At 36.5% G+C, this 26,307-nt stretch overlaps 1 protein-coding gene across 1 annotated transcript in view; it reads right to left on the reverse strand.

Annotated features, from left to right (window-relative positions):
* The window catches only part of flfl (serine/threonine-protein phosphatase 4 regulatory subunit 3 flfl), a 283,664-nt gene that overhangs the window by 94,863 nt on the left and 162,494 nt on the right, over positions 1–26,307 (reverse strand). The window contains exons 7-9 of the mRNA XM_090376738.1: positions 23,292–23,441; positions 10,735–10,779; positions 9,668–9,784 (exon numbers count right to left, since the gene is read on the reverse strand). Of these exons, the coding sequence (XP_090232864.1) occupies positions 9,668–9,784; positions 10,735–10,779; positions 23,292–23,441 (312 nt within the window). The remainder of the gene's footprint in view (positions 1–9,667; positions 9,785–10,734; positions 10,780–23,291; positions 23,442–26,307) is intronic.

The raw sequence follows: 26,307 nt of genomic DNA on the forward strand, positions 1-26,307 counted from the left end.
TTGCGGGGTAAGGGGAAAAAAATGCACGGGGATAAGTCTAATTAATAGCATTAGCAAAGGCATATGATGCAAGAAAGCAAGCTTATACAGCACAGCAAAAAAAAAACTCGTTTTACCTATCCACTCGCTCTAAATGTTTGTCTAGTTCAGCCTTGAACCTATTTAAGCTATCAACTTCTAAAACGACAGATGAAAATTTGTTCCAGCAATCAACCATTTACTGGCTAAAGGCAAACTTCCGTGCATCTATCCTACAACCGTCTTTCCTCAATTTGAATTTATGCCCTCTCAGGCGATTATTCTGAGCAAGAGGAAGAATCCCATCAGCATTGACCATGCTCGAACCATTCAAGGATTATACACCTCAATCAGATCACCTTGCAGGTGCTTAGTCTCCAGACACTATAATTTTCAAAACTTAAGCCTTTCTTCATAAGAGCACTCCTTTGTTCCATTCACTAATCTTGTTGCCCTTCTCTGTACTTGTTCCAGCAGCTCCACATCCTTCTTAAAATGAGGCCTCCAGACCTGTATACAGTACTCAGGGTGTGGCCTGACCAATGCCTTATACGGGGCATAAGGGGGATGTGGCAGAACCTTGGCATCTACGGCACTGATCATTGCCTGCACAATATTAGCTGTATGGGGCCTGGCATTGTCTTGATGGAGAAATCACTTCAAACCAGAATATGGCCTTCCTACCAAGACATTCATTACCATATGCACGCTATAGAGGAGCATTTCTTGCATGAGTTGTGGTATAGAAATTTAGCAGACTGTGGAATTTCTAAAGACCAAATGTCTTCTGATGTTATGGTATTAACTAAGAATAAGGCCAGAGGTTCCCCTGGCTTTAATTATGTTATTGAAGTCTCAGGGACTATAAGGAGACTCCTTATAACTCGATCTAGAGTCTTTATAGATTGGGGTCACACCGATTGAGTGACCTCCTTGCACCAACACACTGCTACAATGCATCAATTACAGCCACGTGGCTAAGTTTTGTCAAGTCGAAGCATTTTGTGGTCATTGCATGTTGTGGCCATACATTTAAGGATTTTTTAAGAGATCAGACCCTCCGAAATGTGCCAACTGCTGGTGGAGGAAGTCCCTTTCCACCCACACAGCAGTGGATAGAATATGTCCAGAACATGCTAAGGCTGTTGATATTCTCTGATGTAGAACCGATTATGGAGATTGATAGCAACCCTCTGCTGTGCTGGATGGAGGAAGTCCAATGGCTGCTGAATTGTTAGCTCATGCTGAATGATCAGAAGGATGCGTTGAGTGAGGGAGAAGCTGCTCATGTGTGGCTGTCCACTCCCCCTTTATATGTAAAAAGTCACTTAATGGTAGGGACTGTGATACAGTTCTGATCTGAATGTAACTTAAGATTAGATGGATTGATGGTAGTAATTTCATATGTTATGTAACAGGGAAGTATATTCCTGAAAGAATTAAGTCACTAATAATGTTTGCTGATAGCAACTTAATATGTTATGTTAAATAGGGATGAATATCCCTGAAAGAACTGACTAAATCACTAATATTGTTTTATTAAGTTGCTCGATGAGGTGTCAAACTTGAGTTGCCTAGATGGGGGGGGGGAGACATCATCCCCACTATGAGGCTAAATGGTCAGCTCACCTAGTTATCTTTTATGTTCTGTGTTGTTGTAGTTGATAGTCTAACCAGATTAGGTTTAGGAACCTTCACAACATAGGAATAAGTAGCATATGGGCAGAAGTCCAGGTGGTTATTAGACTAGGATTTAACAAATGACACTGGAATATGGCCTCCCTACCAAGACACGCATTACCATATGCTTCATTCATCTCTTTAACTATATCCATTTAAGCCCCATCTGACACAATAATGAATCACATATTGCTGTTCAATCTGCATGTCCAACTTGATACATGCTTCAAAATGATTGTCAATGACAACTCTTCATATAACATTAACTCAAAAAGTACTGACAAGCACACACACAGAGTCTGCTCAATGGCAATCAGGGAGAGTGCCTCTAGCAGCAACAATGGAAAGTTTGCATGGTAAACAAAATTTTGAACCAGTCTGTGAATTAAATGATCACCCCTCATAATTTCCATGTTCTATAATTTACTAGTGATGCTAAAGTCATCTATATAAAGTGCTACGTGACTGCAGGAAGTAGCTAGCAGCTCATTCACTAGCTACTTCCTGTAGTTTGCCATAGTATTTCTATGGCAAACACACGGTGCTCAGTACTAAGCTTTGTGGAATGCCTTCCTTTCTCTGAATAGTATATCCTAGAAAGCTACATTTTTATTCTGACTTGGAAGTTCAGTTTTACTTAAATTTTGAATTAACATGGGGAGTTTACCTAGCAGTCCAGCATACTACATGTTTCATAGAACCTCAAATGGTTTTGTTAGCTGTTTCAATGTCAAAAATATGGAAATCGTATGATGTGATCTGATGAATGCAACTCTGATGTTGGCTGCTATTCTAACTAGATGATTTAGTATCTTTTGCAGAATCTGTGGCATGTATTCCAAAGTCAATCTAGTGTGGAGAATCCTAGCTCACTTGGAGACTCTTTTCTTTGTCACTGTTTTAAGGAGTGCACAGACCTTAAGATACAATTTGGTGCACTGCCAGAACAATTTGAGTCACTTAAAAAAAAAAAAAAAAAAAAAAAAACACGGGTGCTTGCCCTTGAGAATAATGTAACTGGAGCTCGTCAGGGACTCAAGGCTCTAGTAACCTACCAAGCGATGTACACCCGATTTCAGCCACAGAACAACCAAGTGCAGACTACTTTGGTTCAAGAGGACTTCTTTGTTTTATTAGGAGACTCCATTGTCAGGGAAATGGGAAATATTTTTTGTAATAAGGATGGGTAGACTAGAACCAGGGTATGTCTGCCAGGAGCAACTATTAATGATGTTGCCAACAGACTGTCAGATTTTAAGGGGGATAAAGAGAATATTATTCATATGGGAACTAATGACATTAAGCATACACGATCTGATAATTTATTAGACAAATACAGGACTATGCTGAAGAAATTCCATGAGTTAGGTCACAATGTCTGTGTCTGCAATTCTGCCCGGGCACGATAGGAGGGATTATATACTGAAAACCTTGTGGATTAACTCAAGACTTAAAGGACTCTGTAAGGCTTTCGGGGGGAAATTTCTACCAGCTTGGCCGGCACTTGTAGGTAGAAGGAATCTGTTTTGTAGAGCCGGGATACATTTAAACAAAGGTGATCCAAGAGTTTTGCCGGTATTATTGAGGATTTAAAGGTTCAGGAAAACTGCTAGTTTGGGGGGGGGGGGGGCAAGGGTAATATAGATACGCGTTTATCTGATAATTTTACCAATATTATCAGATAAACGCGTATATATATATATATATATATATATATATATATATATATATATATATATATATATATATATATTAATAGTTATAAAAGGAAAGCAAGAAATAAAGCAAAGCAAGAAAGTTAAAAGACAATAACTAATATTTATGGGTTAATGCAGTTGCAAGCAATCATACAATACACCCACAAATATCAAAATGATAGACTGACCATCATGACCACCATGGGGCATGATGGTCAGTCTATCTTTGATAGTTTAGTTTTTTGTAGTTTCTATATCCCCTTTTTGGTGATATTTCACGTCTTTTGGAACTGGTACCTTCGAGGGGGGTACCGCTAAATTATTTATAATTGGGTTTAATGACTAAATTATACAGGGGATTATCGACTACTTTTTGTCTTATTATCTTTACTTTTCCTTCCCTGTTTGTTTCGCTCTACATTTTTGCCTTACTACTGGCTGATGTTTTTTATTTTATTTTAAATATCAGATTTATTTTAATTATCAGATATAATTAGGCTTCATGTGGAGGATGTGCATTTGCTGCCTCTAATGATAGCTTCATATTTATATTTATTTATTTTTATTACTTTTGCCTAACTTTTACATTATATTACATATATATATATATATATATATATATATATATATATATATATATTGGTAAAATTAACACTTGCACATACCTCAAGAGTCCTTGTTTGTTACCACAACAGAACATATTAGCAAGATGTTCTGAGGGCAGAACTGTTTCAAATGAGCGGATAGCAAATGCCAGGGTGGTTAACTATACAAGAACATTAAGTCTTAATTGTTCATACAGTAATGTCAGAAGTGTTGCCAATAAAATAAGTAAATTAGAACTTCTGTTTAGGACAAGTAACACTGACATAATAGGCTTACAGAAATGTGGTGCCACCCGGATATAAGGGATGATGAGTTTCAGTATGGCATGTATTTAGGAAGGATAAGGAAGATAGAAGGGGTGGTGGGGTCATGCTTCTTATCAAAAGCAGCCTGAGCACGACGAAAGCTTTCCTGGATTAAGACAGTTCGCATGCTAGTATAGAATGTGTATGATGTGAGATAGTTGGAAGCAAAGGTATAATGAGAGTGGGAATAATCAACAGGCAAGTGATTGTGAAGATTATGATGCGAGCCTCTACGGGAAAATGGAATGGGCAATAAGCATAAATGTCTTATTATGGGTGATTTTAATTTGCCTCTAATTGATCGAAGGAAATGGGAAGGAAACTCTACATGGGCACAAAATTTTTAAATCAACTAGATGATTGTTCATTGTTCTAAAGTCTTTATCCCGTTAGCATTTGCTGATGAAGGGGCCCACTTAACCCTGAAAGCTTCATGCCATTTGTTATTAAAAGTTTTTCACTGGATTATACAGTATCCATCTCTTTATAGATGATTGTTATTTGTATCAACATGTCAAGGAAAGTACTAGGGAAAAGAATACTCTAGACCTCATCATCACCCATGAATCAGATGACATAATAGGGCTGACAGTACAGGAACCAGTAACAGAAGTGATTACGGAGTTCTATGGTGGACGATGAAGAGAGAGGTAGTAGTAGGCAAAGGAATGGGTTATAATTTCAGGAAAGGAAATTACGACGGCCTAAGATGCTATATGGCCTCTATTAACTGGGTAGATATCTCACAGAGAGCAAATACTATTGAATTATGGTATACCTTTAAAACATTAATCACAGAAAGCCTTGAATGCTTATATACCATTAAAAAAATACTCCATGAGGAGGATTCAAAGTTAGCATTAGTTGAGGCATATGGTGCAAGAAAGCAAGCTTATACAGCATCATCCAAAAAAAAAAAAAAAAAATCCCCCTCCCATTTCACCCATCTGGTCACTCCAAATGTTTGTCTAGTTCAGCCTTAAATTTATTTAAGCTATCAACTTCCACAACAACAGATAGAAGTCAGTTCCAGCAATCAATCACTCGTTGGCTAAAGGAAAACTTCAGCACATCTATTCTACAACTGACTTTCCTCAATTTGAATCTATGCCCCCTCAGGTTCTTAGTCTGAGCAAGCAGAAGTATCCCGTCAGCCTGCTCAAACCATTCAAAGCCTTATACATCCCAATCAAATCACCTTGTAGATGCCTATTCTCTAGATGCTGCAACTGACAAAACTTAAGTCTTTCTTCATAAGCGCACCCCCCCTTTGTTCCTCTCACCAATCTTGTTGCCCTTCTCTGTACTAGTTCTAGCAACTCTACATCCTTCCTAAAATGAGGTCTCCAGACCTGTATACAGTACTCAAGGTGTGGACTGATCATTTCCTTACACAAAGGGATAATCACCTTCTTGTCTCTGCTAGCAAAGTTCCTATATATTATTGACAAAACTCCATGACCTGTTCTGGCAGCCAGTCTGCACTGCTCAGAGAACTTTATATCTGACTGCAAATTACCCCCAGGTCTTTTTCATTCTCCACCTTCCTGAGTGTAGCACCACAGAGCTGGTACATTTCTCTTGGGTTACTGCTACCCATATGCAGTACATTGCATATGTCAATTTTAAACTTCAGTTGGCACTTCTCAGCCCATCTGCCTAACTTTTCTAGATACTGTTGCAGTAACATACTGTCTTTAGTGTCATTTAAAACCCTGCCAACCCTTCTATTATCTGCAAACTTGGACATTAAGGCTGATATACCCTCATCGATATCATTAGTAAATACGCAAAACAATGGGCCCAGCACCAAACCCTGGGGGACTCCGCTAATAACATTAGTCCACGTAGAGCAGTTTCCATTTATTACCACTCTCTGCCGTCGCTCATTGTAGTAACTTGCCCTTAATGCCATACCGTTCCAATCTCTACAGCAATCTTCCATGTGCAACAGTATCAAAATCTTTCCTGAAATCCAAATATATGATATCAAAATTATTATTAGCATCTAGTTCCTTTGTGACCACATTGTAGTATCCAATCAAATTGGTCAGACAAGACTTCTCCTTAATAAACCCATGCTGAGTCTGAACTACTCCTGTTGTCTTGCCTAGGTGATCCTGTATTAAATCTTTAACCAGAGACTCCATTATTTTCCTCGTAACAGAAGTCAAACTAACAGATTTATAATTATTTGTGTCACCCTTTGAACCCCCTTTGTGAACTAGGGATACATTTGCACAGTCAATGAGAACCTCCCCTGACTCTAAGAATGTTCTCTTAATTATGGCTAAGGATTTGCTTATTTCCTTTGCTGCCTCCTTCATTATAACTGGATAGATTCCATCTGCCCCAGGTGCCTTCCTTATGTTTAGCTTCAACAATTTCTCCTCAACTTTGCTCTCAGTTATCACAAAATCACTTGGATCCCTGTTAGAGTTTGATAAATGTCTGGCATTTCCCTCCTTGAATAACTCCTCGTGAGTGAATGTAGATGCAAAATACTCATTCAGTTTATCAGCTACTTGAGCAGGATCATCAATAGTCAAACCATCTATGTTAAGTGTACCAATCTGATTCATCCTCTTCCTTCTAGAGTTTACATAAGTAAACAACTCTTGGCTGTTTCTCTTTGCACCCTTTGCCAAAGATTTCTCGTAATCTGCCTTTGCTTGCCTAACCTCCTTTGTGACTCGATTACAGACTAGCTTATATCTGTCTTATGCTTCTGTATTGCCTGATAATTTATATGCATGCTATGCATTTTTCTTCTCTGCCACGAGTCTAATTCATTCAACGTCCATTTAGGCCTGAACCTTTAACAGTATTTCTTAGTTAGTATGAAAAGTCTAGTAGCCTCCAAGATCAAGTCCCTGAAGGCTTCCCATTTAGAATTCACCATTGGTACCATCATCAGTTGATCCAACTCTATAGAATTTAAAAACTGTCTGAGATCTCTGTAGTCACCTTTATTAAATCAAAAACCCTTCCCTTTACCACTGATGGTAATTACATCGTTAAGTAAATCCCACTAGGTGACAGTGATCACTGTCACCTAGTGGTTCCTTTATCTGCAAATTCCATTTTTTTTATTTTTTATTTTAATGAGGTGCATGCATCATCATTGCTGATAATCAGATCAAGGGTATTACTCCCTCTGGTTGCCCCTTGAACATGCTGCTGTAGAAAACAATCCTCCAATAAATCCACAAAAGTCTTGCTAGTGTGCGAGTGACCAACCCAGAACTTCCAGTCTATATCTGGAAAGTTAAAATCCCCCATTACAAGACATTCTGATTTACCGGCCCATTCTATTTCTCTGCACAACTGTTCACTGCCTCATCACCGTTATAGGCCTATAACATACTCCTACTCTCATTTTCTCTTTCTCAGTGTTTATGTCACACCAAACAGACTCAACATTGCACTGTCCACCCGTGTCAACCGGATGCACTTCCTTAGATTTTATGTGTTTCTAAACTAACAGCATAACCTCTCCTCCCTTCCTACCCTGTCTATCCTTTCTGTATACATTGTACTCCCCAAATTGCGATTCTGCACTGCTTATATCTGTGTGGCACTGTCTCTGATATCCCAACAATATCTGCCTTTAATGCCTTTATCAGCACTTCAAATTCATCAATTTTATTTACTATACTGTAGCATTAGTGTACATGCACAAGTTGGATGAATAAGGAAGTTGCCAGATTACTTCAGCAGAAAAAGATGATGGAAAAGTTAAAGAGCAATAAAAAGTACTGAAGCCTATACAGCTACAAATTTATCTGTAATAGTGCCACAGAAAAGGTTAGGCTGGCAAAGGCAGAGTATGAGAAATCGCTGGCAAAGAGTGGGTGGGGGAAGAGATAAGAAATTTTTCACATATATAAATGCATTTTAAGAACAGAAGGACAAATAAGATCAGTCCGTTATGTAATGGACATGGGATAGTATTAGATACCCCAGCTGAAGTTGCAGATGAACTCAATAATTACTTTGCATCAATATTTACACAACAAAAACCCTATACATCAAGGAGAATTATGCAAATGAAGTTGAAAAAAAATGTAATTAGGATGTTGAAATTTCACGTTTATTTAATGAGAAAACTTTTGAGCCTGCAGGCCAGTAAGGCTCCTGGGGTTGATGGCATATATCCCATAATTTTAAGGGAGGTGGCAAGTGGGTGCACTGAATCATTGAGACTAATTATGAGAGCATCACTGGACTCGGGAGCGATTCTGTTGGATTGGAAAAGTGCCGTGGTATGGAAAAAAAGAAATTCACAGATTAAATATAGTTTTAATGCAGAATTGTTATACTTGTGAAGAGATACACGTATATAGAGAGAAAAGTTTCATATGGGAAAAGAGTAATAAATATTATACAGTTGTAATTAAATTGAATGGCTAAGTTTAGAGAAAACAGAACTATAGAGCTTTATTAAGTATTCAATAAAGTTATAATCTCAGTAATTAATCAATAAGGAAATAACTATATTTACTTCTGACTTCAATAACAGAAAAAGAACAAAAATTCATTTAATTTAAGGGGGGGGGGATGCACCTGAAATGTAACACAATGCATACATATTGGATGCATGCGAGTTTTCAGTGGATCGAATCCTAGTTGTGGCGATTCACATACCTGCTGGATGGAACCAAGCTTCATCAGTGAAGAAAACTGTATCAAGCTAATCTATTTCATGTTTGTCAATAAATATCCAAACCCATTTATAGAATCATAAGCAGTTTTCTTGATCCAGCTTCTTCAGCTACCGCACCAAGTGAAAATGATGTGGATAGAAGTGTAACTGTTTCACAGCCTTCTATGTACTTCTTCACAATTCAGATTGCATTACAAGATCTCCAAAGCTTTTCGCACAAGAGTGCTACAACTTTTCCATAGCTTCACTCATGTTAGCACCAGTCTGTATTCTACTCTGTTTCTCATTATAAACAGTTCCACTTTCACAAAAATGGAACTGTTTTGTTAATGAAGTCTACAACCACTGAACTTTGGGTTATGTGAATTCTCAATGCTCTGTACTATTTTCAGCTGAAAATGAAGATATCACACAGGAATATTACATTTAAGAAAAAAATAGTATTCACTATATGTTACGTGAGCTTTATTCTAAGAAATGCAGAACCAAAATTAAACGTTTTCATCATATCTTCTTTGGTAGAAAACTGAGTAATTTTCCATTTTGGAAGAACCTACATAATCAGACTGAAAATATTTGGTATTTTTCTGTACCACTGATCAGAATCAAGTATTTCATTATTGCAGTTTATATTATTTTGTTATTATGCATCAGAACTAAAATAACTGAAAGATAACTGGTGGGCCATCACTTACATCATCCTGGGTGTTCACCTGCTGAAGAGCATATTCTCGGACCATGGACGGACTGAAGTCAACAGTATAGGACAGGATATCAATGGAGGCTGTCTTAATAATTTGGTCATCCATTCCCTTTAAATAAACAATTATCAACAAACAATTAAGAAGCAGCACATATAAATTTCTAAATAACTGAAGCACTTTATCACATGCAGTCAATAGCTATCTTTATTTCTTACTGAGAATAATTACTATATTTATAAAATAGCTACGTACTCTTCTATCACTAGCAATACCAGATCGGGAATAATTCTTCAAAAGTAATAATGAAGGAGTAAGCAAATCTGTCTGAAATAACTACACTACATATTAGGAATACAAGGTTTATCATCACTGGAGCTATTTAAGGATGAATTATGTGTGCTACCTAAAGTTAAGGTGATACTGCACCATACCAACTGTAAGCAGTTCCATATAATAAACTGATCAGAAAAACAGACATTTCTATGTTTCTTGGTTGTTTTATCAGTGAAAAAATACTAATTATTAAAATAAGCATAAAAACTCAAATAAACAAATTACATGAACAAAACATTACAAGACTTAATTAATTACCATCTGTAACAGTTTAAAAAAAAAAAAAAGAGAGAGAGAGAGCATGTGCAACTAAAATGTCAGGACTAGATTGTGTGTGGCCGCATATATTTTTATTTATTTATTTATTTATTATTATTTTTTTTTAAATTTTTAATTTTCATATATTTTAACAAATTTGGTCCACGAACTTATATCAAGTTGGGATCTAATCTTATTTTTCATAATAGACTTTTAAGATTGTCAACTCAAAGTACAAACCATGGCTATCTTTAGGAATATTATCTGAATCAGCAAGGTACATGAATAAGACTTGCTTAAAAATGCTTTGAATATGTGAAGCAAATAAATTAAGTCTCTAATGCCCACAAATAAATGAATAAGAAAACCACCCTCTGACATGAGCGTTAACATTGTGCAGGATCTGCATATCAGAAATTTAACAACTTTTTTGATTTGGAATTATAATAAAAAGAAAAATAGCTTACCAGGGTGATTTCTAAAGCTTGTAAAACACCTAGGCTGGACAATGCCTGAAAATAAAAATTTGTACCCTGGTCATTTTTCAAATTAAAAATAATTTTAAAATAAAAATTAACTACTAATTGAATATTAGAAGGCAAAAAAAAAAAAAAAAAAAAAAAACTTCAGATAAGAAATACAGTAAACCCCCGCTATTCGCGGTATCTGTATTCACGGTCACTGATTTAATATAAAATGAAACCTAAAAAAATGTGAATTTTAAAGCGCCGTGAACATTTTCCGCCATAAAAAAACACAGGCGTGGCTAAATTCATCCTTCCCAGTCAAAACAGCGCTCAGTGGGTGGGGGGAGAGGGGTGACAAAATCACGAGCATGAATATTTCCCACTAATACTTGTTCAGTACGTGTCATGGAAGGTGTTGCTTGTCATGGAAGGTGTCTTCGTTTGCTTTTAAATGCTTATAACTTGAATAAATTTATTAATTTATAAATTTGTATGCTTACAAAAGTGAAAAATCTATCATTTTGCAGTGTGTATGTTAGTGTAAACAGACTTTTTTCGAGTGTGTTAACGGTTAAAACAAAGTGACTTTATTGTGGACAAGTTCTTTTCACCCCTACAAAAATATGGCTACAAATAAGGGAATTGTGAAAAGATCAAAGGTGATGACATTAGCAAGTAATATTGAGTTATTAGACAAAATTTCTAATGGTGAAAGTGTCTCTCATCAGCGGCAAAACATAATAAAAACCAACGAGTCAACGGTACGATCAATCAAGAAATCGGAAGAAAAAATCCGCAATAGTGTCCGTGAAAAATGCACTAATTGCGTCAAAAATTTGCTCTGTAACTCATGACATTAAATTAGAAAAAATGGAAAACGCTTTAAATCTGTGCATAGAAGAACGAACGCAAAATAAAATTCCGTTAAGTTCACTCATCATTCGTGAAAAGGCATGAACACTTTAGCAAAACTGGTGATAGCACTGGCAGGATAGGTTTTTTTAGCTAGCAAAGGCACTGGTTTGAAAGATTAGTTTAAAATTTCTAATAAATATTACATTTAATATTAAATTGTTTCTTATTTTCATTTCGATGCCTTATGCTTGTATTTCACTATGTACATAGTCATATTATGAAGGTACATATAATACATATATAGACAAAATTTTAGACTAATTTTTCTTATATATTTCATATTTGGAATGGAACCCTTTTATTACTATGGGAGCCATAACTCAGTATTCACGGCATTTCTCAGGAACATAACCGCGTGAATAGTGGGGGATTTACTGTATACAGTAAACCCCTGCTATTTGCAGGGATTATGTTCCTGAGAAATGCCACGAATGCCAAAAACACGAATACTGAGTTATGGCTCCCATAGTAATAAAGGGGTTTCGTTCCAAAGTATGAAATATATAAGAAAAACTAGTTTAAAATTTTGTCTATATATGTACCTTCATAATATGACTATGTACATAGTGAAATGCAAGCATAAAGCATCAAAATGAAAATAAGAAACAATTTAATATTAAATTGTAATATTTACTAGAAATTTCAAACAAGTCTTTCAATCCAGCGCCTTTGCTATAGCTAAAAAACTTATCGCGCCAGTTCTATCACCAGTTTCGCTAAAGTGTTGAAAAAGGAGTTTTGCCTTCTCACGAATGATGTTCCTGAGCAATGCCACGAATGCCAAAAACACGAATACTGAATTATGGCTCCCATAGTAATAAAGGGGTTTCGTTCCAAAGTATGAAATATATAAGAAAAACTAGTCTAAAATTTTGTCTATATATGTACCTTCATAAAAAACTTATCCCGCCAGTTCTATCACCAGTTTCGCTAAAGTGCTGAAAGAGGAGTTTTGCCTTCTCACGAATGATGAGTGAACTTAACGGAATTTTATTTTGAGTTCGGTCTTCTATCCACAGATTTAAAGCATTTTCCATTTTTTCTAATTTAACATCACGAGTTACAGAGCAAATTTTCATGGACACTACGGCGGATTTTTTCTTCCGATTTCTTGATTGATCGTACCGTTGACTCATTGATTTTATAATGTTTTGCCACTGAGGAGACACTTTCACCATTAGAAATTTTATCTAATAACTCAATTTTATTCGATAATGTCATCACCTTCTTTGATCTTTTCACATTTCCCTTGTTATTCGTAGCCATATTTTTGTACGGGTTAGAAAGAACTTGTCCACAATAAAGTCACTTTCTTCCATTAACACACTTGAAAAAGTCTGTTTTACATTGCAAAACGGTACATTTATCACTTTTGTAAGCATATCAATTTTTAAATTGATAAATTTATTCAATTTATAAGCATATAAATTAAAAGCAAACGACGAAACCTCCATGACAAGTGCACAACACATACTGAACAAGGATTAGCGAGAAACATCCACGCTCGATTTTGTCACCCCTCTCCCCACCACCCACTGAGCGCTGTTTTGACCGGAAAACATAATTTTAGCCACGCCCAAATAACTTGAAAGTTTTAAATAATATTCTAATAATCCCAAGATGAGCACACAAGATCAGCTAGGAGATTTGAGAACAGACACCAGTGCAGCCTTCAATATATAAAAAAAGTAACAAATCAATGTTTAAATCAGAGTTAAATGATTAGTTATTATAACTAATAACAAATAAGTTAACAGAAAGCACAATTCACAATTTTACTTGCACACATTTTTCTTAAACGAATCTGCCCATATTCTTTATTTTGTGACCACTTGCCTGATCACAGTTATTCATTAGCTATACTGTAAAGTTTGGTGAGTAGTGATCAAATTTTACCAATCCATTCAGGTCTGAAGTCAATTTAGGTGTGTTTTGGAGACAAGCTGATGGAACTCCAGTTTCAACAAAATTACAGATGTTAATATGGTCTAACCCCCTGTCATTTGTTTCACTACAAAGTTAATCTCATTTACTGCAAAATAGCATGCATGAGGGTAGGAAATAAAAACCCTCAAGGGACTGTGATTTGGATAGGGAGATAGTGAAATGAGCATGTTTGCAGGCCCACTTCAAGATAGCAAAGGTACATTTCAGATTATAGATGATTACAGCTGATGACTAGAAGTTGGACACTTGACTCCAGAAAATATATAATATAAATATATCTAAATATATCTATAAATATATATAATATAAATATTTTTAAACTTTATTAGATCTAGCTTCACTAGCTAGAATGCACTGGCCCCAAAGGAACTAGTAGTTGTTGGTGACTCTATTGTCAGGGAAACATGCTTTATAAAAAGGATAGGTGGAACAGGACCAGGGTATGTCTACCAGGTGCAAAGGTTGATGATGTTCTAGAGCGGATATCATCTTTTAAGGGCATAAAAGGTGATACAGTTGTACACGTTGGCACTAATGATATTAAGAGTAGGAGACCGGCGGAATTACTTAACAAGTACAGGTCACTGATGAAAAAAAAGCCGTGAATTAGGGTTGAATTTGAAAGTGTCTGCAATTCTGCCCAGACACAATAGGAGGGAGTATATGATGAGAGCCCTGTCGATCAATTCGGCCCTGGAAAGATTGTGCAGGGCTCAAGGGGTAGAATTTTTTTCACCCTGGTTTGTACTTGTTAACAGGAGAGACTGCTTCTACAGGGATGGGATACACTTATATAGAAAGGGTGCAAGAATGTTTGCTGATGCTATCGAGGCAGTGTAAGGAGGGTCGGAAAACTGCTAGATTGGGGGGGATACAAGGACTAATAGATTAACAGTAGCCACTGGCAGAGGAGAAAGTGATTCTTGCACTGCTTCTATTGGAAAGAGCAGCAGCCTGGAAAATAAGATGCAGGATATTTCAGAGACTGCTGGGAATCATTGGGGTACAAGTAAACACATGGGTTGTGTTAGGGTGGCTAAGAGGAAGAGCAGGTGCATGTATACTTGCATGTACACCAATGCTAGGAGTCTAGTAAATAAATTTGATGAATTTGAGGTATTGCTCAAAACAACAAAGGCAGATATTGTTGGGATTTCAGAGACATGGTGTCACACAGATATAAGGAATGCAGAACTGGAATTTGGGGAGTACAATATCTACAGAAAGGATAGACAGGATAGGAAGGGAGGAGGGGTTATGCTATTAGTTAAGAAACACATAAAGTCCAAGGAAGTGAAGCCAGTCGACACCGCTGGACAGTGCAGTGTCGAGTCAGTTGGGTGTGACATAAGCGTTGGGAGATCAAAATTGAGAGTAGGAGTTTGCTATAGGCCTAATGACTCTGATGAGTATAATAAGAAACTGTACAGAGAAATAGAGTGGGCCAGTAAATCAGAGAGTCTTATTATGGGGGATTTTAATTTCCCAGATATTGACTGGAATTTGGGGGCTGGTCACTCACACACTAGCAAGGCTTTTGTGGATTTATTGGATGATTGTTTTCTACATCAGCATGTTCGGGAGGCAACTAGAGGGAGTAATACTCTTGATTTGATTATCAGTAGTGATTCTTCATGCATTAAGAATCTGCAGAGAAATGAACCACTAGGTGGCAGTGATCACAGTGTGCTGAAGTGGGATTTACTGAAAGAGGTAACTACCATTAGGGGTAAAGGGAAGGGTTATTGCTTCCGTAAAGGCGACTACGATGGACTGAGACAGTATTTAAATTCTATACAGTGGGATCAACTGATGATGTTACCAACAGCAAATTCAAAATGGGAAGCATTCAAAGAACTTATCTTGGAAGCTACTAGGCTTTACATACCAACTAAGAAATATTGTTCAGGGTTTAGGCCTAAATGGATGTCAGATGAACTAATGAGACATATAGCAGAGAAGAAAAATGCATGGGATACATACAAATTAACACGTGACACAGAAGCCTATGATAGATACAAGTTGATCTGTAACCAAGTTACAAAGGAGGTTAGGCAGGCGAAGGCAGATTACGAGAAATCCTTGGCAAAGGATGCGAAGAAAAACAGCAAAGAGTTCTTTACTTATGTAAACTCTAGAAGGAAGGGGATGAATCAGATTGGCCCACTTGATATTGATGGGTCAACTGTTGATGATCCTGCTCAGGTAGCTAACAAACTAAATGAATATTTTGCATCGACATTCACACATGAGGAGTTATTCAGCGAGGGGAATGACAGAGGTGTATTGAACTCTGGCAGTAAGCTAGAGAATCTTGTAATAACTGAGAGTAAAGTGGAGGAGAAATTGTTGAAGATAAACACAAGAAAAGCACCTGGGGTGGATGGAATCTATCCAGTTATATTAAAGGAGGCAGCAATGGAAGTAAGCAAACCCTTAGCCATAATTATGAGAGCTTCCTTGGACTCAGGGGAGGTACCCATGGACTGGAGATGTGCAAATGTGACCCCAATTCACAAAGGAGGATCAAAGGCTGACACAAGTAATTATAGACCTGTGAGTTTAACTTCTGTTCCCGGAAAATTAATGGAGGCACTGGTTAAAGAAGCACTGCAGGATCATCTAGACAAGACTTCAGTTATAGCTCAGACACAGCATGGTTTTGTTAAGGGGAAGTCTTGCCTGACCAATTTGATTGGATACTATGATGCAGTCACAAAAGAACTGGATGCAGGGAATAACTTTGATTTTATATACTTGGATCTTAGAAAGGCTTTTAATACTGTTGCACATGGAAGACTGCTGCACAAATTGGAGCAGTGTGGCATTGGAGGCAAATTGCTGCTATGGATAAAGGGGTGGTTGAGGGGAAGAAGACAGAGAGTGGTAATCAATGGACACTGCTCATCGTGGACTAATGTTATTAGTGGAGTCCCTCAGGGTTCAGTATTGGGTCCTTTATTGTTTTCTGTATTTATAAATGATATTGATGATGGTATATCAAGCTTAATGTCCAAGTTTGCAGACGATACGAAGGTTGGCAGGGTTGTCAAGGACACTATTGACACTATGCTGCTGCAACAGGATCTGGAAAGGTTGAGCAGATGGGCTGAGAGGTGGCAAATGATGTTTAACATTGACAAATGTAAAGTACTACAAATGGGAAACAGCAACCTCAGAGCAACGTATCAACTCTGTGGTACTACACTGACAGTGGTAGAGAATGAAAGGGACCTGGGGGTGGTTGTGCAGGCAGATATGAAGTTCTCTGAGCAGTACAGACGGGCTGCAAGAGTAGCTCATGGTGTATTGTCAATATATTGGAATTTTTCTAGCAGGGATAAGGAAGTGATTATTCCCTTGTATAAGGTAATGGTCAGGCCACACCTAGAGTACTGTATACAGGCCTGGAGACCTCATTTCAAGAAGGATGTAGAGCTGCTGGAACGAGTACAGAGAAGGGCAACAAGATTAGTGAATGGAACAAAGGGGTGCTCTTACGAAAAAAGGCTTAAGTTTTGCGAATTACAGTGTCTGGAGACTAGGCAGCAGCGAGGTGATCTGATAGAGGTGTACAAAGCCTTGAATGGTTTGAGCATGCTCAATGCTGATGGGATTCTTCCTCTTGCTCGAATAATCACCTGAGAGGGCATAAATTCAAATCTAGGAAAGACAGATGTAGGATAGATGTGCGGAAATTTGCCTTTAGCCAGCAGGTGGTTGTTAGGTGGAACAGACTTCCATCCCTTGTCGTGGAAGTTGATAGCCTAAATAAGTTTAAGGCTCGGCTGGAGAGGTATTTCGAACGAACAGATGGGTGAAGTGGAAGTGGTTATTTTTTATTTATTTATTTTGCTTTAATTTTTTTTGGCTGATGCTGCGTAAGCTTGCTTTCTTGCATCAAATGCCTCTACTAATGCTAATGCTAGCCAGAAGCTTTTTCGAATTCTCTTACTAAGATACTCTATGTGTATTTTGAAGGCAAGTTTGAAAGCTAAAAAGTTTCCAAGAAACTTAAATTCTAAAACTGTACTTAATACCTGGCCGTGAAGACACTCTCTTCTGCAATTCTTGTTCTTGGACAAGAATTGGCAGAAGACAGGGTTCTTGGCATTAGTGAGATGTTCATGAATTGAGTTTTAGTTGAATTCAATTTTATTAGGTTAAAGAAGGTAAGATAATTATTAAAGTTTGCAATGGAAGAAGAATTATTTCATGTCTGAATGGTGGATGGGATCAAAACAGTGAATTTGCTTATTATGATTTTGAAAATCATTTGCAAATATTTCCATTGCAGCTTCAAAACTGTTTTCTAAACAAAATACTTCTTATAACGTGGTATTTTAAAGCTCTGTCACTTAAACTTTTTAATCTCTGAATTTACAGTAAAAGTTGTTAGTTATTTATATATCACTCTAATCAACTCATCTTAGCTAAGACAGCAAAGCATACTTTTGTAAATACAGTGATATAATGATGATCTGAAATGCTGATTAGCCAAACTAATTGAGAAATTAGCAGAATTGCATGTGTTCCTTCAAATAAAAAACTATAGAATTATGGTGCTTCAGAAGATCATGTGACATGTAGGTTACTGCAGAACCCATAACAGCTCCATTGAATTACAATAGACATTATTTGGTTATACAGTCGATTCCGGTTATTTTGGACACAGGGAACTAGTTCATTTTGGCCCGATTAAGTGGCTGCCCCAATTATCTGAAGTTTCACGTAAATATTTAAAAATACAATGGATCCCCGCTTTACATTTGATTCACTGTACAATCAAATCATGTTACGACGGACTCACCATAGCAAAGTACCATTCACTATACGATGTGTAGTAAGTGCCGTCATTTTGATCACGTTTGTGAATTGAATTTTAATTTTCTTAAACGGCAATTCTAATTAGCAAAAATAGGAGGAAATTTATCCACAGGCTATAAAAGTAAAGATATATTAAGCACAAATTTACCTTTCATTACCTTACCAATTAAAAAATTAAATGATACGTGATAATCAGAATAATTAATACGTACTGTAATATGTACATACTAACTAGTTGATATTTCTGTTCACTGACATTTGTATATAGTTGTTAAAATTTAAACAGTAAAAAGATAAGCAATCAATAACAAAGAATACGGCACACACAAATTGCAAGTAACATGATGCGCGCAAATGAGAATGGAGTAACGAATTACGAAGCTTTAAAAATAGGAATGAAGAGAAGATTCTGAAAATTAATTTTTTTATATGATTGAAGATTCCATGGAAGTGTGAACACATTTCACCATAATAACCCACCATTCCAGCTGTCGGTATTATTACAAATTCAATAAGATTGACTTTACTATCCGTTTATGATAGATTGATTGCACTAACAAAAAAGCTCAATAAACAGGTGACTGCTAATTGTTTTCTGGTTGTGACCTCCAGAAATCTGACCGAACCACAATCGTACGGTAATCTCCAGTGCTGCAGTCTCCTGCCCCGATTAAATGGCATGTTGTCCCAATTAAGCGAAGTAAACCCTGGCTATTTTCTCGATTGGGTTATGTTCTTTAAGATTTGCCCCGATTAACCGGTGGCCCAAAAAACCGGAATCCACTGTATTTAACATTTCTTTCTGTCTCCAAGAAGTTTTTTTTTTTAAATTTTCCCCTTGATGTGTGTGTGTGTGGGGGGGGGGGGGTTATTCTATTTCTAGAATAATTCCATCATACTCAATATGGTCAATGATGTGTTTGTTTTCCCCAGACATTTTATGGCTCTGCTTGCTCAAGTAGCTGTGATGACAGAAGGGATGGTTACTGATGTATTTATGGCTTAGGTTGCACTCTAAGAAATGGGTTGCTCTGCTGATGACTGGAATAGAAGTTCTACTCATTTAAAAAAAGATGCATTTGATGATATAATAATATCTGTTTGTACTGATGTGTTATGCTGCTATAGGATCACCAAGGCATAGGTGATATTTCCAGTGAGACAGAGAATGGGGTTTTGTTTTGTTTTTTTAGCCTTTTTATATGTGCTCAATTTTGTAAATGTAAATTGTGCTCAATTTTGTAAATTTGAATCCCCCTTCCCCATCACTCACATTCTTTGGAAAAGACAGAATAATTACGGCAACTCTCCTATAGACTGTGAATAACCAAATTTTTGGCAATTAAAGTCTGATTCGGTTAAGGATGCAAGGCTGAAAAAAGATTTACTGGCACAATCCAAATCAAAGGATGAAACTGCCTGTGTGGCCCAATAATTCCATCCTTAATGTGAATGTCATATACCATCGACAATAAATATTTACTATCTTTTCACCCCTCTGCATTCGAGAATTGCATCATCACATGCAATTTACAGCAACCCATCCCTGCTTTCCATTCACTATATGAAACCTATACTTACATATATCATAGAAGGCATCATTATCTGTTCTGTAAGTGCAGTCATTCATTACATCCATAGCCCAACTTTTATTCCAAAAGTGATTCATGTACATAAATTAATAGAAAGCCCAAAATCTAAGAATGAGTTTGTACTTTCTGAATTGGATGCCAAAATGGATGTCAGATGAACTAATGAGGCATATGACAGAGAAGAAAAATGCATGGGATACTTACAAATTAACACATGACACAGAAGCCTATGATAGATACAAGCTGATATGCAACCAAGTTACAAAGGAGTTTAGGCAGGCGAAGGCAGATTACGAGAAATCCTTGGCAAGGGATGCAAAGAAAAACAGTAAAGAGTTCTTTACTTATGTAAACTCTAGAAGGAAGGGGATGAATCAGATTGGTCCACTTGATATTGATGGGTCAAGTGTTGATGATCCTGCTCAGGTAGCTAACAAACTAAATGAATATTTTGCATCGACATTCACACATGAGGAGTTATTCAGCAAGGGGAATGCCAGAGGTGTATTCAACTCTAGCAGTAAGCTACAGAATCTTGAAATAACTGGGAGTAAAGTGGAGGAGAAACTGTTGAAGATAAACACAAGAAAGGCACCCGGGGTGGATGGGATCTATCCAGTTATATTAAAGGAGGCAGCAAAGGAAGTAAGCAAACCCTTAGCCATAATTATGAGAGCTTCCTTGGACTCAGGGGAGGTACCCATAGACTGGAAATGTGCAAATGTGACCCCAATTCACAAAGGAGGATCAAAGACTGACACAAGTAATTATAGACCTGTGAGCTTAACTTCTGTTCCAGGAAAATTAATGGAGGCACTGGTTAAAGAAGCACTGCAGGATCATTTAGAAAAGACTTCAGTTATAGCTCAGACACAGCATGGTTTTGTTAAGGGGATGTCTTGCCTGACCAACTTGATTGGATACTATGATGCAGTCACAAAAGAACTGGATGCAGGGAATAACTTTGATATTATATACTTGGATCTTAGAAAGGCTTTTGATACTGTTGCACATGGAAGACTGCTACACAAATTGGAGCAGTGTGACATTGGAGGCAAATTGCTGCTATGGATAAAGGGGTGGTTGAGGGGGAGAAGACAGAGAGTGGTAATCAATGGACACTGCTCATCGTGGACTAATGTTATTAGTGGAGTCCCTCAGGGCTCAGTGTTGGGTCCATTATTGTTTTCTGTATTTATAAATGATATTGATGATGGTATATCAAGCTTAATGTCCAAGTTTGCAGACGATACAAAGGTTGGCAGGGTTATCAAGGACACTACTGACACTATGCTGCTGCAACAGGATCTGGAAAGGTTGAGCAGATGGGCTGAGAGGTGGCAAATGAAGTTTAACATTGACAAATGTAAAGTACTACATATGAGAAGCAGTAAACCCAGGGTAACGTATCAACTCTGTGGTACTACACTCACAGTGATAGAGAACGAAAAGGACGGAGTAATTGTGCAGGCAGATATGAAGTTTTCTGAGAAGTGCAGACGGTCTGCAAGAGTAGCTCATGGTGTGTTGTCAATGATATACAAGAATAAGTTTTGCAAATTACAGTGTCTGGAGACTAGGCACCAGCGAGGTGATCTGATAGAGGTGTATAAAGCCTTGAATGGTTTAAGCATGCTCAATGCTGATGGGATTCTTCCTCTAGCTCAGAAAAATCACCTGAGAGGGCATAAATTCAAATCTAGGAAAGACAGATGTAGGATAGACGTGCGGCAATTTGCCTTTAGCCAGCGGGTGGTTGGTTGGTGGAACAAACTTCCATCCCTTGTGGTGGAGGTTGATAGCCTAAATAAGTTTAAGGCTCAGCTGGACAGGTATTTTGAAGGAACAGAGGGGTGAAGTGGAAGTGGGTTTTTTTTTTTTTTTTTTTGGCTGATGCTGCATAAGCTTGCTTTCTTGCATCAAATGCCTCTACTAATGCTAATGCTAATTAATATGCCCTGCACATTAATTCAAAAGAGCACAGAAAAATCAGGAGGAAAATTTAGATTGAAAACTGAGAAAGTATATGAGCAAAATAGAGAGAGTACATTAAAAGACTACTAGAAAAGCTTAAGAAAACTCTTAAAAATATCCCACAAATTCAGTGAAAAATCAGCAAGTGTGATGTATGCATATTGTGTACATTTGACTGTTCTCAATATAGATTATTGGAAAATATTAAAAAAAAAAAAAAAAACCTAAAAAAAGGTTCTAAGTTCAGCAATAATGCAATATATCTATGTGTGTGACCCTAATGTGTACTCTGTCATGTTATTTGGTTTTTACGAGCATTAGCAACTAAGGCCATATTGCTCAGGGGATATGCAGTGGTCATTTCCTGACCTTTCCGCATCCTCCGTATTTGGTGGTCATGGGCTTGAACCCCGGTCGAATCAAGAAGCGTGTGCTACGCACTGCTGCTCCTGCCCACCTGGCTACGGAGGCGCCCGATAATGTGTACTCTGAATTAAGTTGAATAGTGTAACAGTGTGCTGCTTGGCACACTGTTACACTATTCAAGCAGGTGGCTGAAAAATTACAAACACAATAGCCCAAGGCCTCCAGTGATGGCTAGAGTTTTTGGAAGAGATAATATTGTTTTCAAACAAGTTGTGGAGAAGCAAGACGTATGCTCAACAAAACTAGCAGGGTTAAACTTCAAATTCCTATGAGTTAGTTAGAATAGTAATAATAGTAATTTCTTAGCACTTCTAAAAAAAACAGGAAATAACTGGCCAAAATGGAAACTTGGGGGGGGGGGGGGGGGGGATTGTGATGTTCCATATTAGGCAGGATTTGGTGTATTTATACCAAATATTCATCAGGTATATGTTTACTTTAGATATTATTCTGTTGTACAAAAGATTTTACAATTAATTAATTTCAAACATACACAGAGTTCTAAGTAATTACTGCACTGAAAATAAACTAGCAACTTAATCCTAACAAAGAAGCCTCTGGAAAACGCATATATTTTAATAGTTACAAGGGAGGAACTGTATAGATGCTATACGAATTCTCCTATTGCAATACACATTTGTGAATTCTCAATTATATAACAGCATTGAATAACAGACACAGGAATAACTACTTCTATATAAACACAAGCATCATAACATTTATTCATTGTTTGTGTGAAATAAATGCATATCAAAATGACAGGCAATTATATCAGTTTACAATCATTAGTAATATAAACTAAAAAATAAATAAATTAAAGGTGAGTTTATTGATTCAATGATTAATGTGTTATTTAAAATGTTAAGGATAATTTACCTTAAAAAATGATTCCCTATTCTGTGGTTGTAAAACCTGAGAAAACATGCAAAACTCTTTCAAAAACAGAACAAGATCTCTTCTCTTATCATCGTCTGTAGCTTCATCGGTCAACTGGGCAAACAATTCTCCCAGAAATTTTTGATCCTCCTAAATACGAAACTCAAAATTATTTTAAAGTTTCACTGAACAATGTTTAAAAATCCAACAGAAATCAATATTTTAAACAATCTTAGAAGTTTAGCTTTGTTATTCAATTTTTGGATGTGTTATAGTTATAACACAATGTGACATTAATATACATTAGAACCTCAATATCTTTTGTTTAATATTTCTCTGAGGATACGCAACCATACAAGACAGAGGCAATAGGCCAAATGGATTAGAAGAGATGGGGGGGGAGGATAACAGGTGCCAGATTTATGCATTATGTTCCACTAATAATTTCCAAACACCAACCCAACTTCTTTTTATTTTATGCATTTACTAGACTGCATGTCGCTGTTACTACTTATTTGCAAGATATAAAGTCATTAATCTCACAAGATATTCAAAACTAATTTCACAGTACAGTACCTAATAATACAGTAATATGTATTTAATTTTTAAGGCGATTCAATTGCTGAAATCATATCACATATTAATAAATATTGGACGATCACAACACTCACACTGGAAGCAACAATTAAACCTTCAAACTTTATTTTTCAGTCAAGTACATTACCCACTAGACCAATCTGGCAGTATGGGTTAATATTTTGCCTTAAAGGTGGCAAATATCATTCTGTGGAGATTATAGGGGTCAGGGTTACTATGCTATCTAAGAAAAATAACAAATTACCCCTGAATACTTAGGCTATGTATATACCTTGAAAAAAACTGGAATATTCCAAAATCTAGTATGTGCTGGGTTCTGAGGTTCTGCTGAATATGTACTAATGCATATTTGAAGTCTCAAGGTCATTTGAATAAGATTCTTTATTGAAAATTTTGATCCAATAAAAAATTTCACTAGGTAAATCGTTGTTTACTGAAATCAAATCAAAGGGTAACTTTATAAGCATAATTTTATAAAATCCAAGTTTATTAAAAACATGCACAACTGGAAATACAAGATATTTATAAAAAAAACACTGCCACTTTTAACATGTAAAGAGAATACTAATATTAATGATATTTATTTATGAAATGACTTAAGTAAGTATTTTGAGAGAATCCTTTCTTAATGTGCATTTATTGCAGTTTTCGATCCTAGTTAATTCATTCCAAGACCTCGGAGGTTAACTTTCACTGAGCTATGTTCTCTCTCTATAAGTAATTTTTATAATGGAAATTGTATGTATTGATTAAACTAATATAGCTATACCTTGCTTAGCACGGCTTCAAACAGCACGAGTTTCACCATAACATGGTTTTCAATTAAGTTTAAGTCAAAAATTTACGGTACATATAAAAACTCATTCAATAACCTAGACATGTATTCTACATATATATGCTGCGGCGCCAACTCTATCATCTCACATGCACTTGTCCTAATAGCTCCCGTCAGGCAGGCAGCGGCAACATGCAACAGCGTTCAGTATTCTTAATTCCATCCTGATGAGACAACATGATAGCTTTTCATTTCACAATTTATTTATTTATTATTATTATTGTTTTTTTTTTTTACCCCTTTAAATACAATCGAAAATATATTTGCATCTTGGGTATAAATCACTGAAAACAACACACATTCTGTTTGGCAGCACGTTTTACCCCAATTTGGCATTTAATTTCACTGGTTTTTAGTCGCAAGTTCAGACAATTGCCGAAAACATTGTGAAGATCGGAAAACACTTGGGATTCGAAACTTTGGACACTGCCAATTTACATAACTGCACTGACTCAGATGCAAATGACTTGGATGATGTAACTCTCCTTGAAATCATTGAGCAAACTGCATAAGAACATATGAAGAAGAGGAAAACAATTCTGAAGTGGCTCCAAAATAATTTTCAACAGAAGAATTGGAGAAAGTTTTTCAAGGGTTGACATGGCACGCGAGGCAATTATGAACATAGCATCAAGATATGGAAACTTTTACAAGATGGGATTTGATATTACAAAAACTTGTATGCTGAGAAAAAGAAAAAATGACTTCACCAGACTTTATTATTAAAATACCTAAATAAACAATAAAGCTTTTTTTTTTCATCTCTCATGATGTTACCTTTTCATTAACAAAATTTTTGCAATATATATATTTTTTCTTCAAATCCTTTTAATTGGCTATCAAGTGCATATTGTTTATAGATATATTATAATTTGTTTAAAGACGGTACACGCATTCAATTAAAACCCATTACACAATTATACTTCAATCAGTACAGTTTCATATAACACGGAACAGTTTAGGTACTAATTATCAGTGCTATTTGGGGTATTGCTGTATCATAACTAGGAATATAAAGCTACTCTAGAAAATAAGTTAATATGCTAATTTAAGATAATAAAACAGAAAAAACTTCGACTGCACAAGGCTGCTCTCGTTCACACTCAGTTATAACCGAGTATAACTTAAAATATACTCGGTTATTTTAAGGGATGAGGCAAGAGAGTGAGCACATCGGATCATTAAGGTTAATTATGAGCGAATTATAGAATCGGGAAAATTCCCTTGAATTGAAAAGTGCCAATGGATATCCAACACATAAAAGTGACTTAGTGGGTAACTATCAACTGTCCAAACTGACTTCAGTGGTAGAGAAATAATGGAATAAATGATTGAGTGCAGTACAGGATTATTTGGATATAAACAGAATTCTTAAGGAAACAGAACACAGTTTTGTAAAGAGAAAATCATTTAATCAATCTGGCAAGCTATTTTGATGCACTAACATTAGTAGAGGTATATGATGCAAGAAAGCAAGCTTATGCGGCATTAGCCAAAAAAAAAAAAAAAAAAAAAAACCACTCCCATTTCACCCCTCCATTTGTTTGAAATACCTGTCCAGCTGAGCCTTAAATTTATTTAGGC

Source organism: Mastigoproctus giganteus, chromosome 6 (assembly GCF_048544385.1).
Source record: "Mastigoproctus giganteus isolate SK-2022 chromosome 6, ASM4854438v1, whole genome shotgun sequence".
NCBI classification, from domain to species: domain Eukaryota; kingdom Metazoa; phylum Arthropoda; class Arachnida; order Uropygi; family Thelyphonidae; genus Mastigoproctus; species Mastigoproctus giganteus.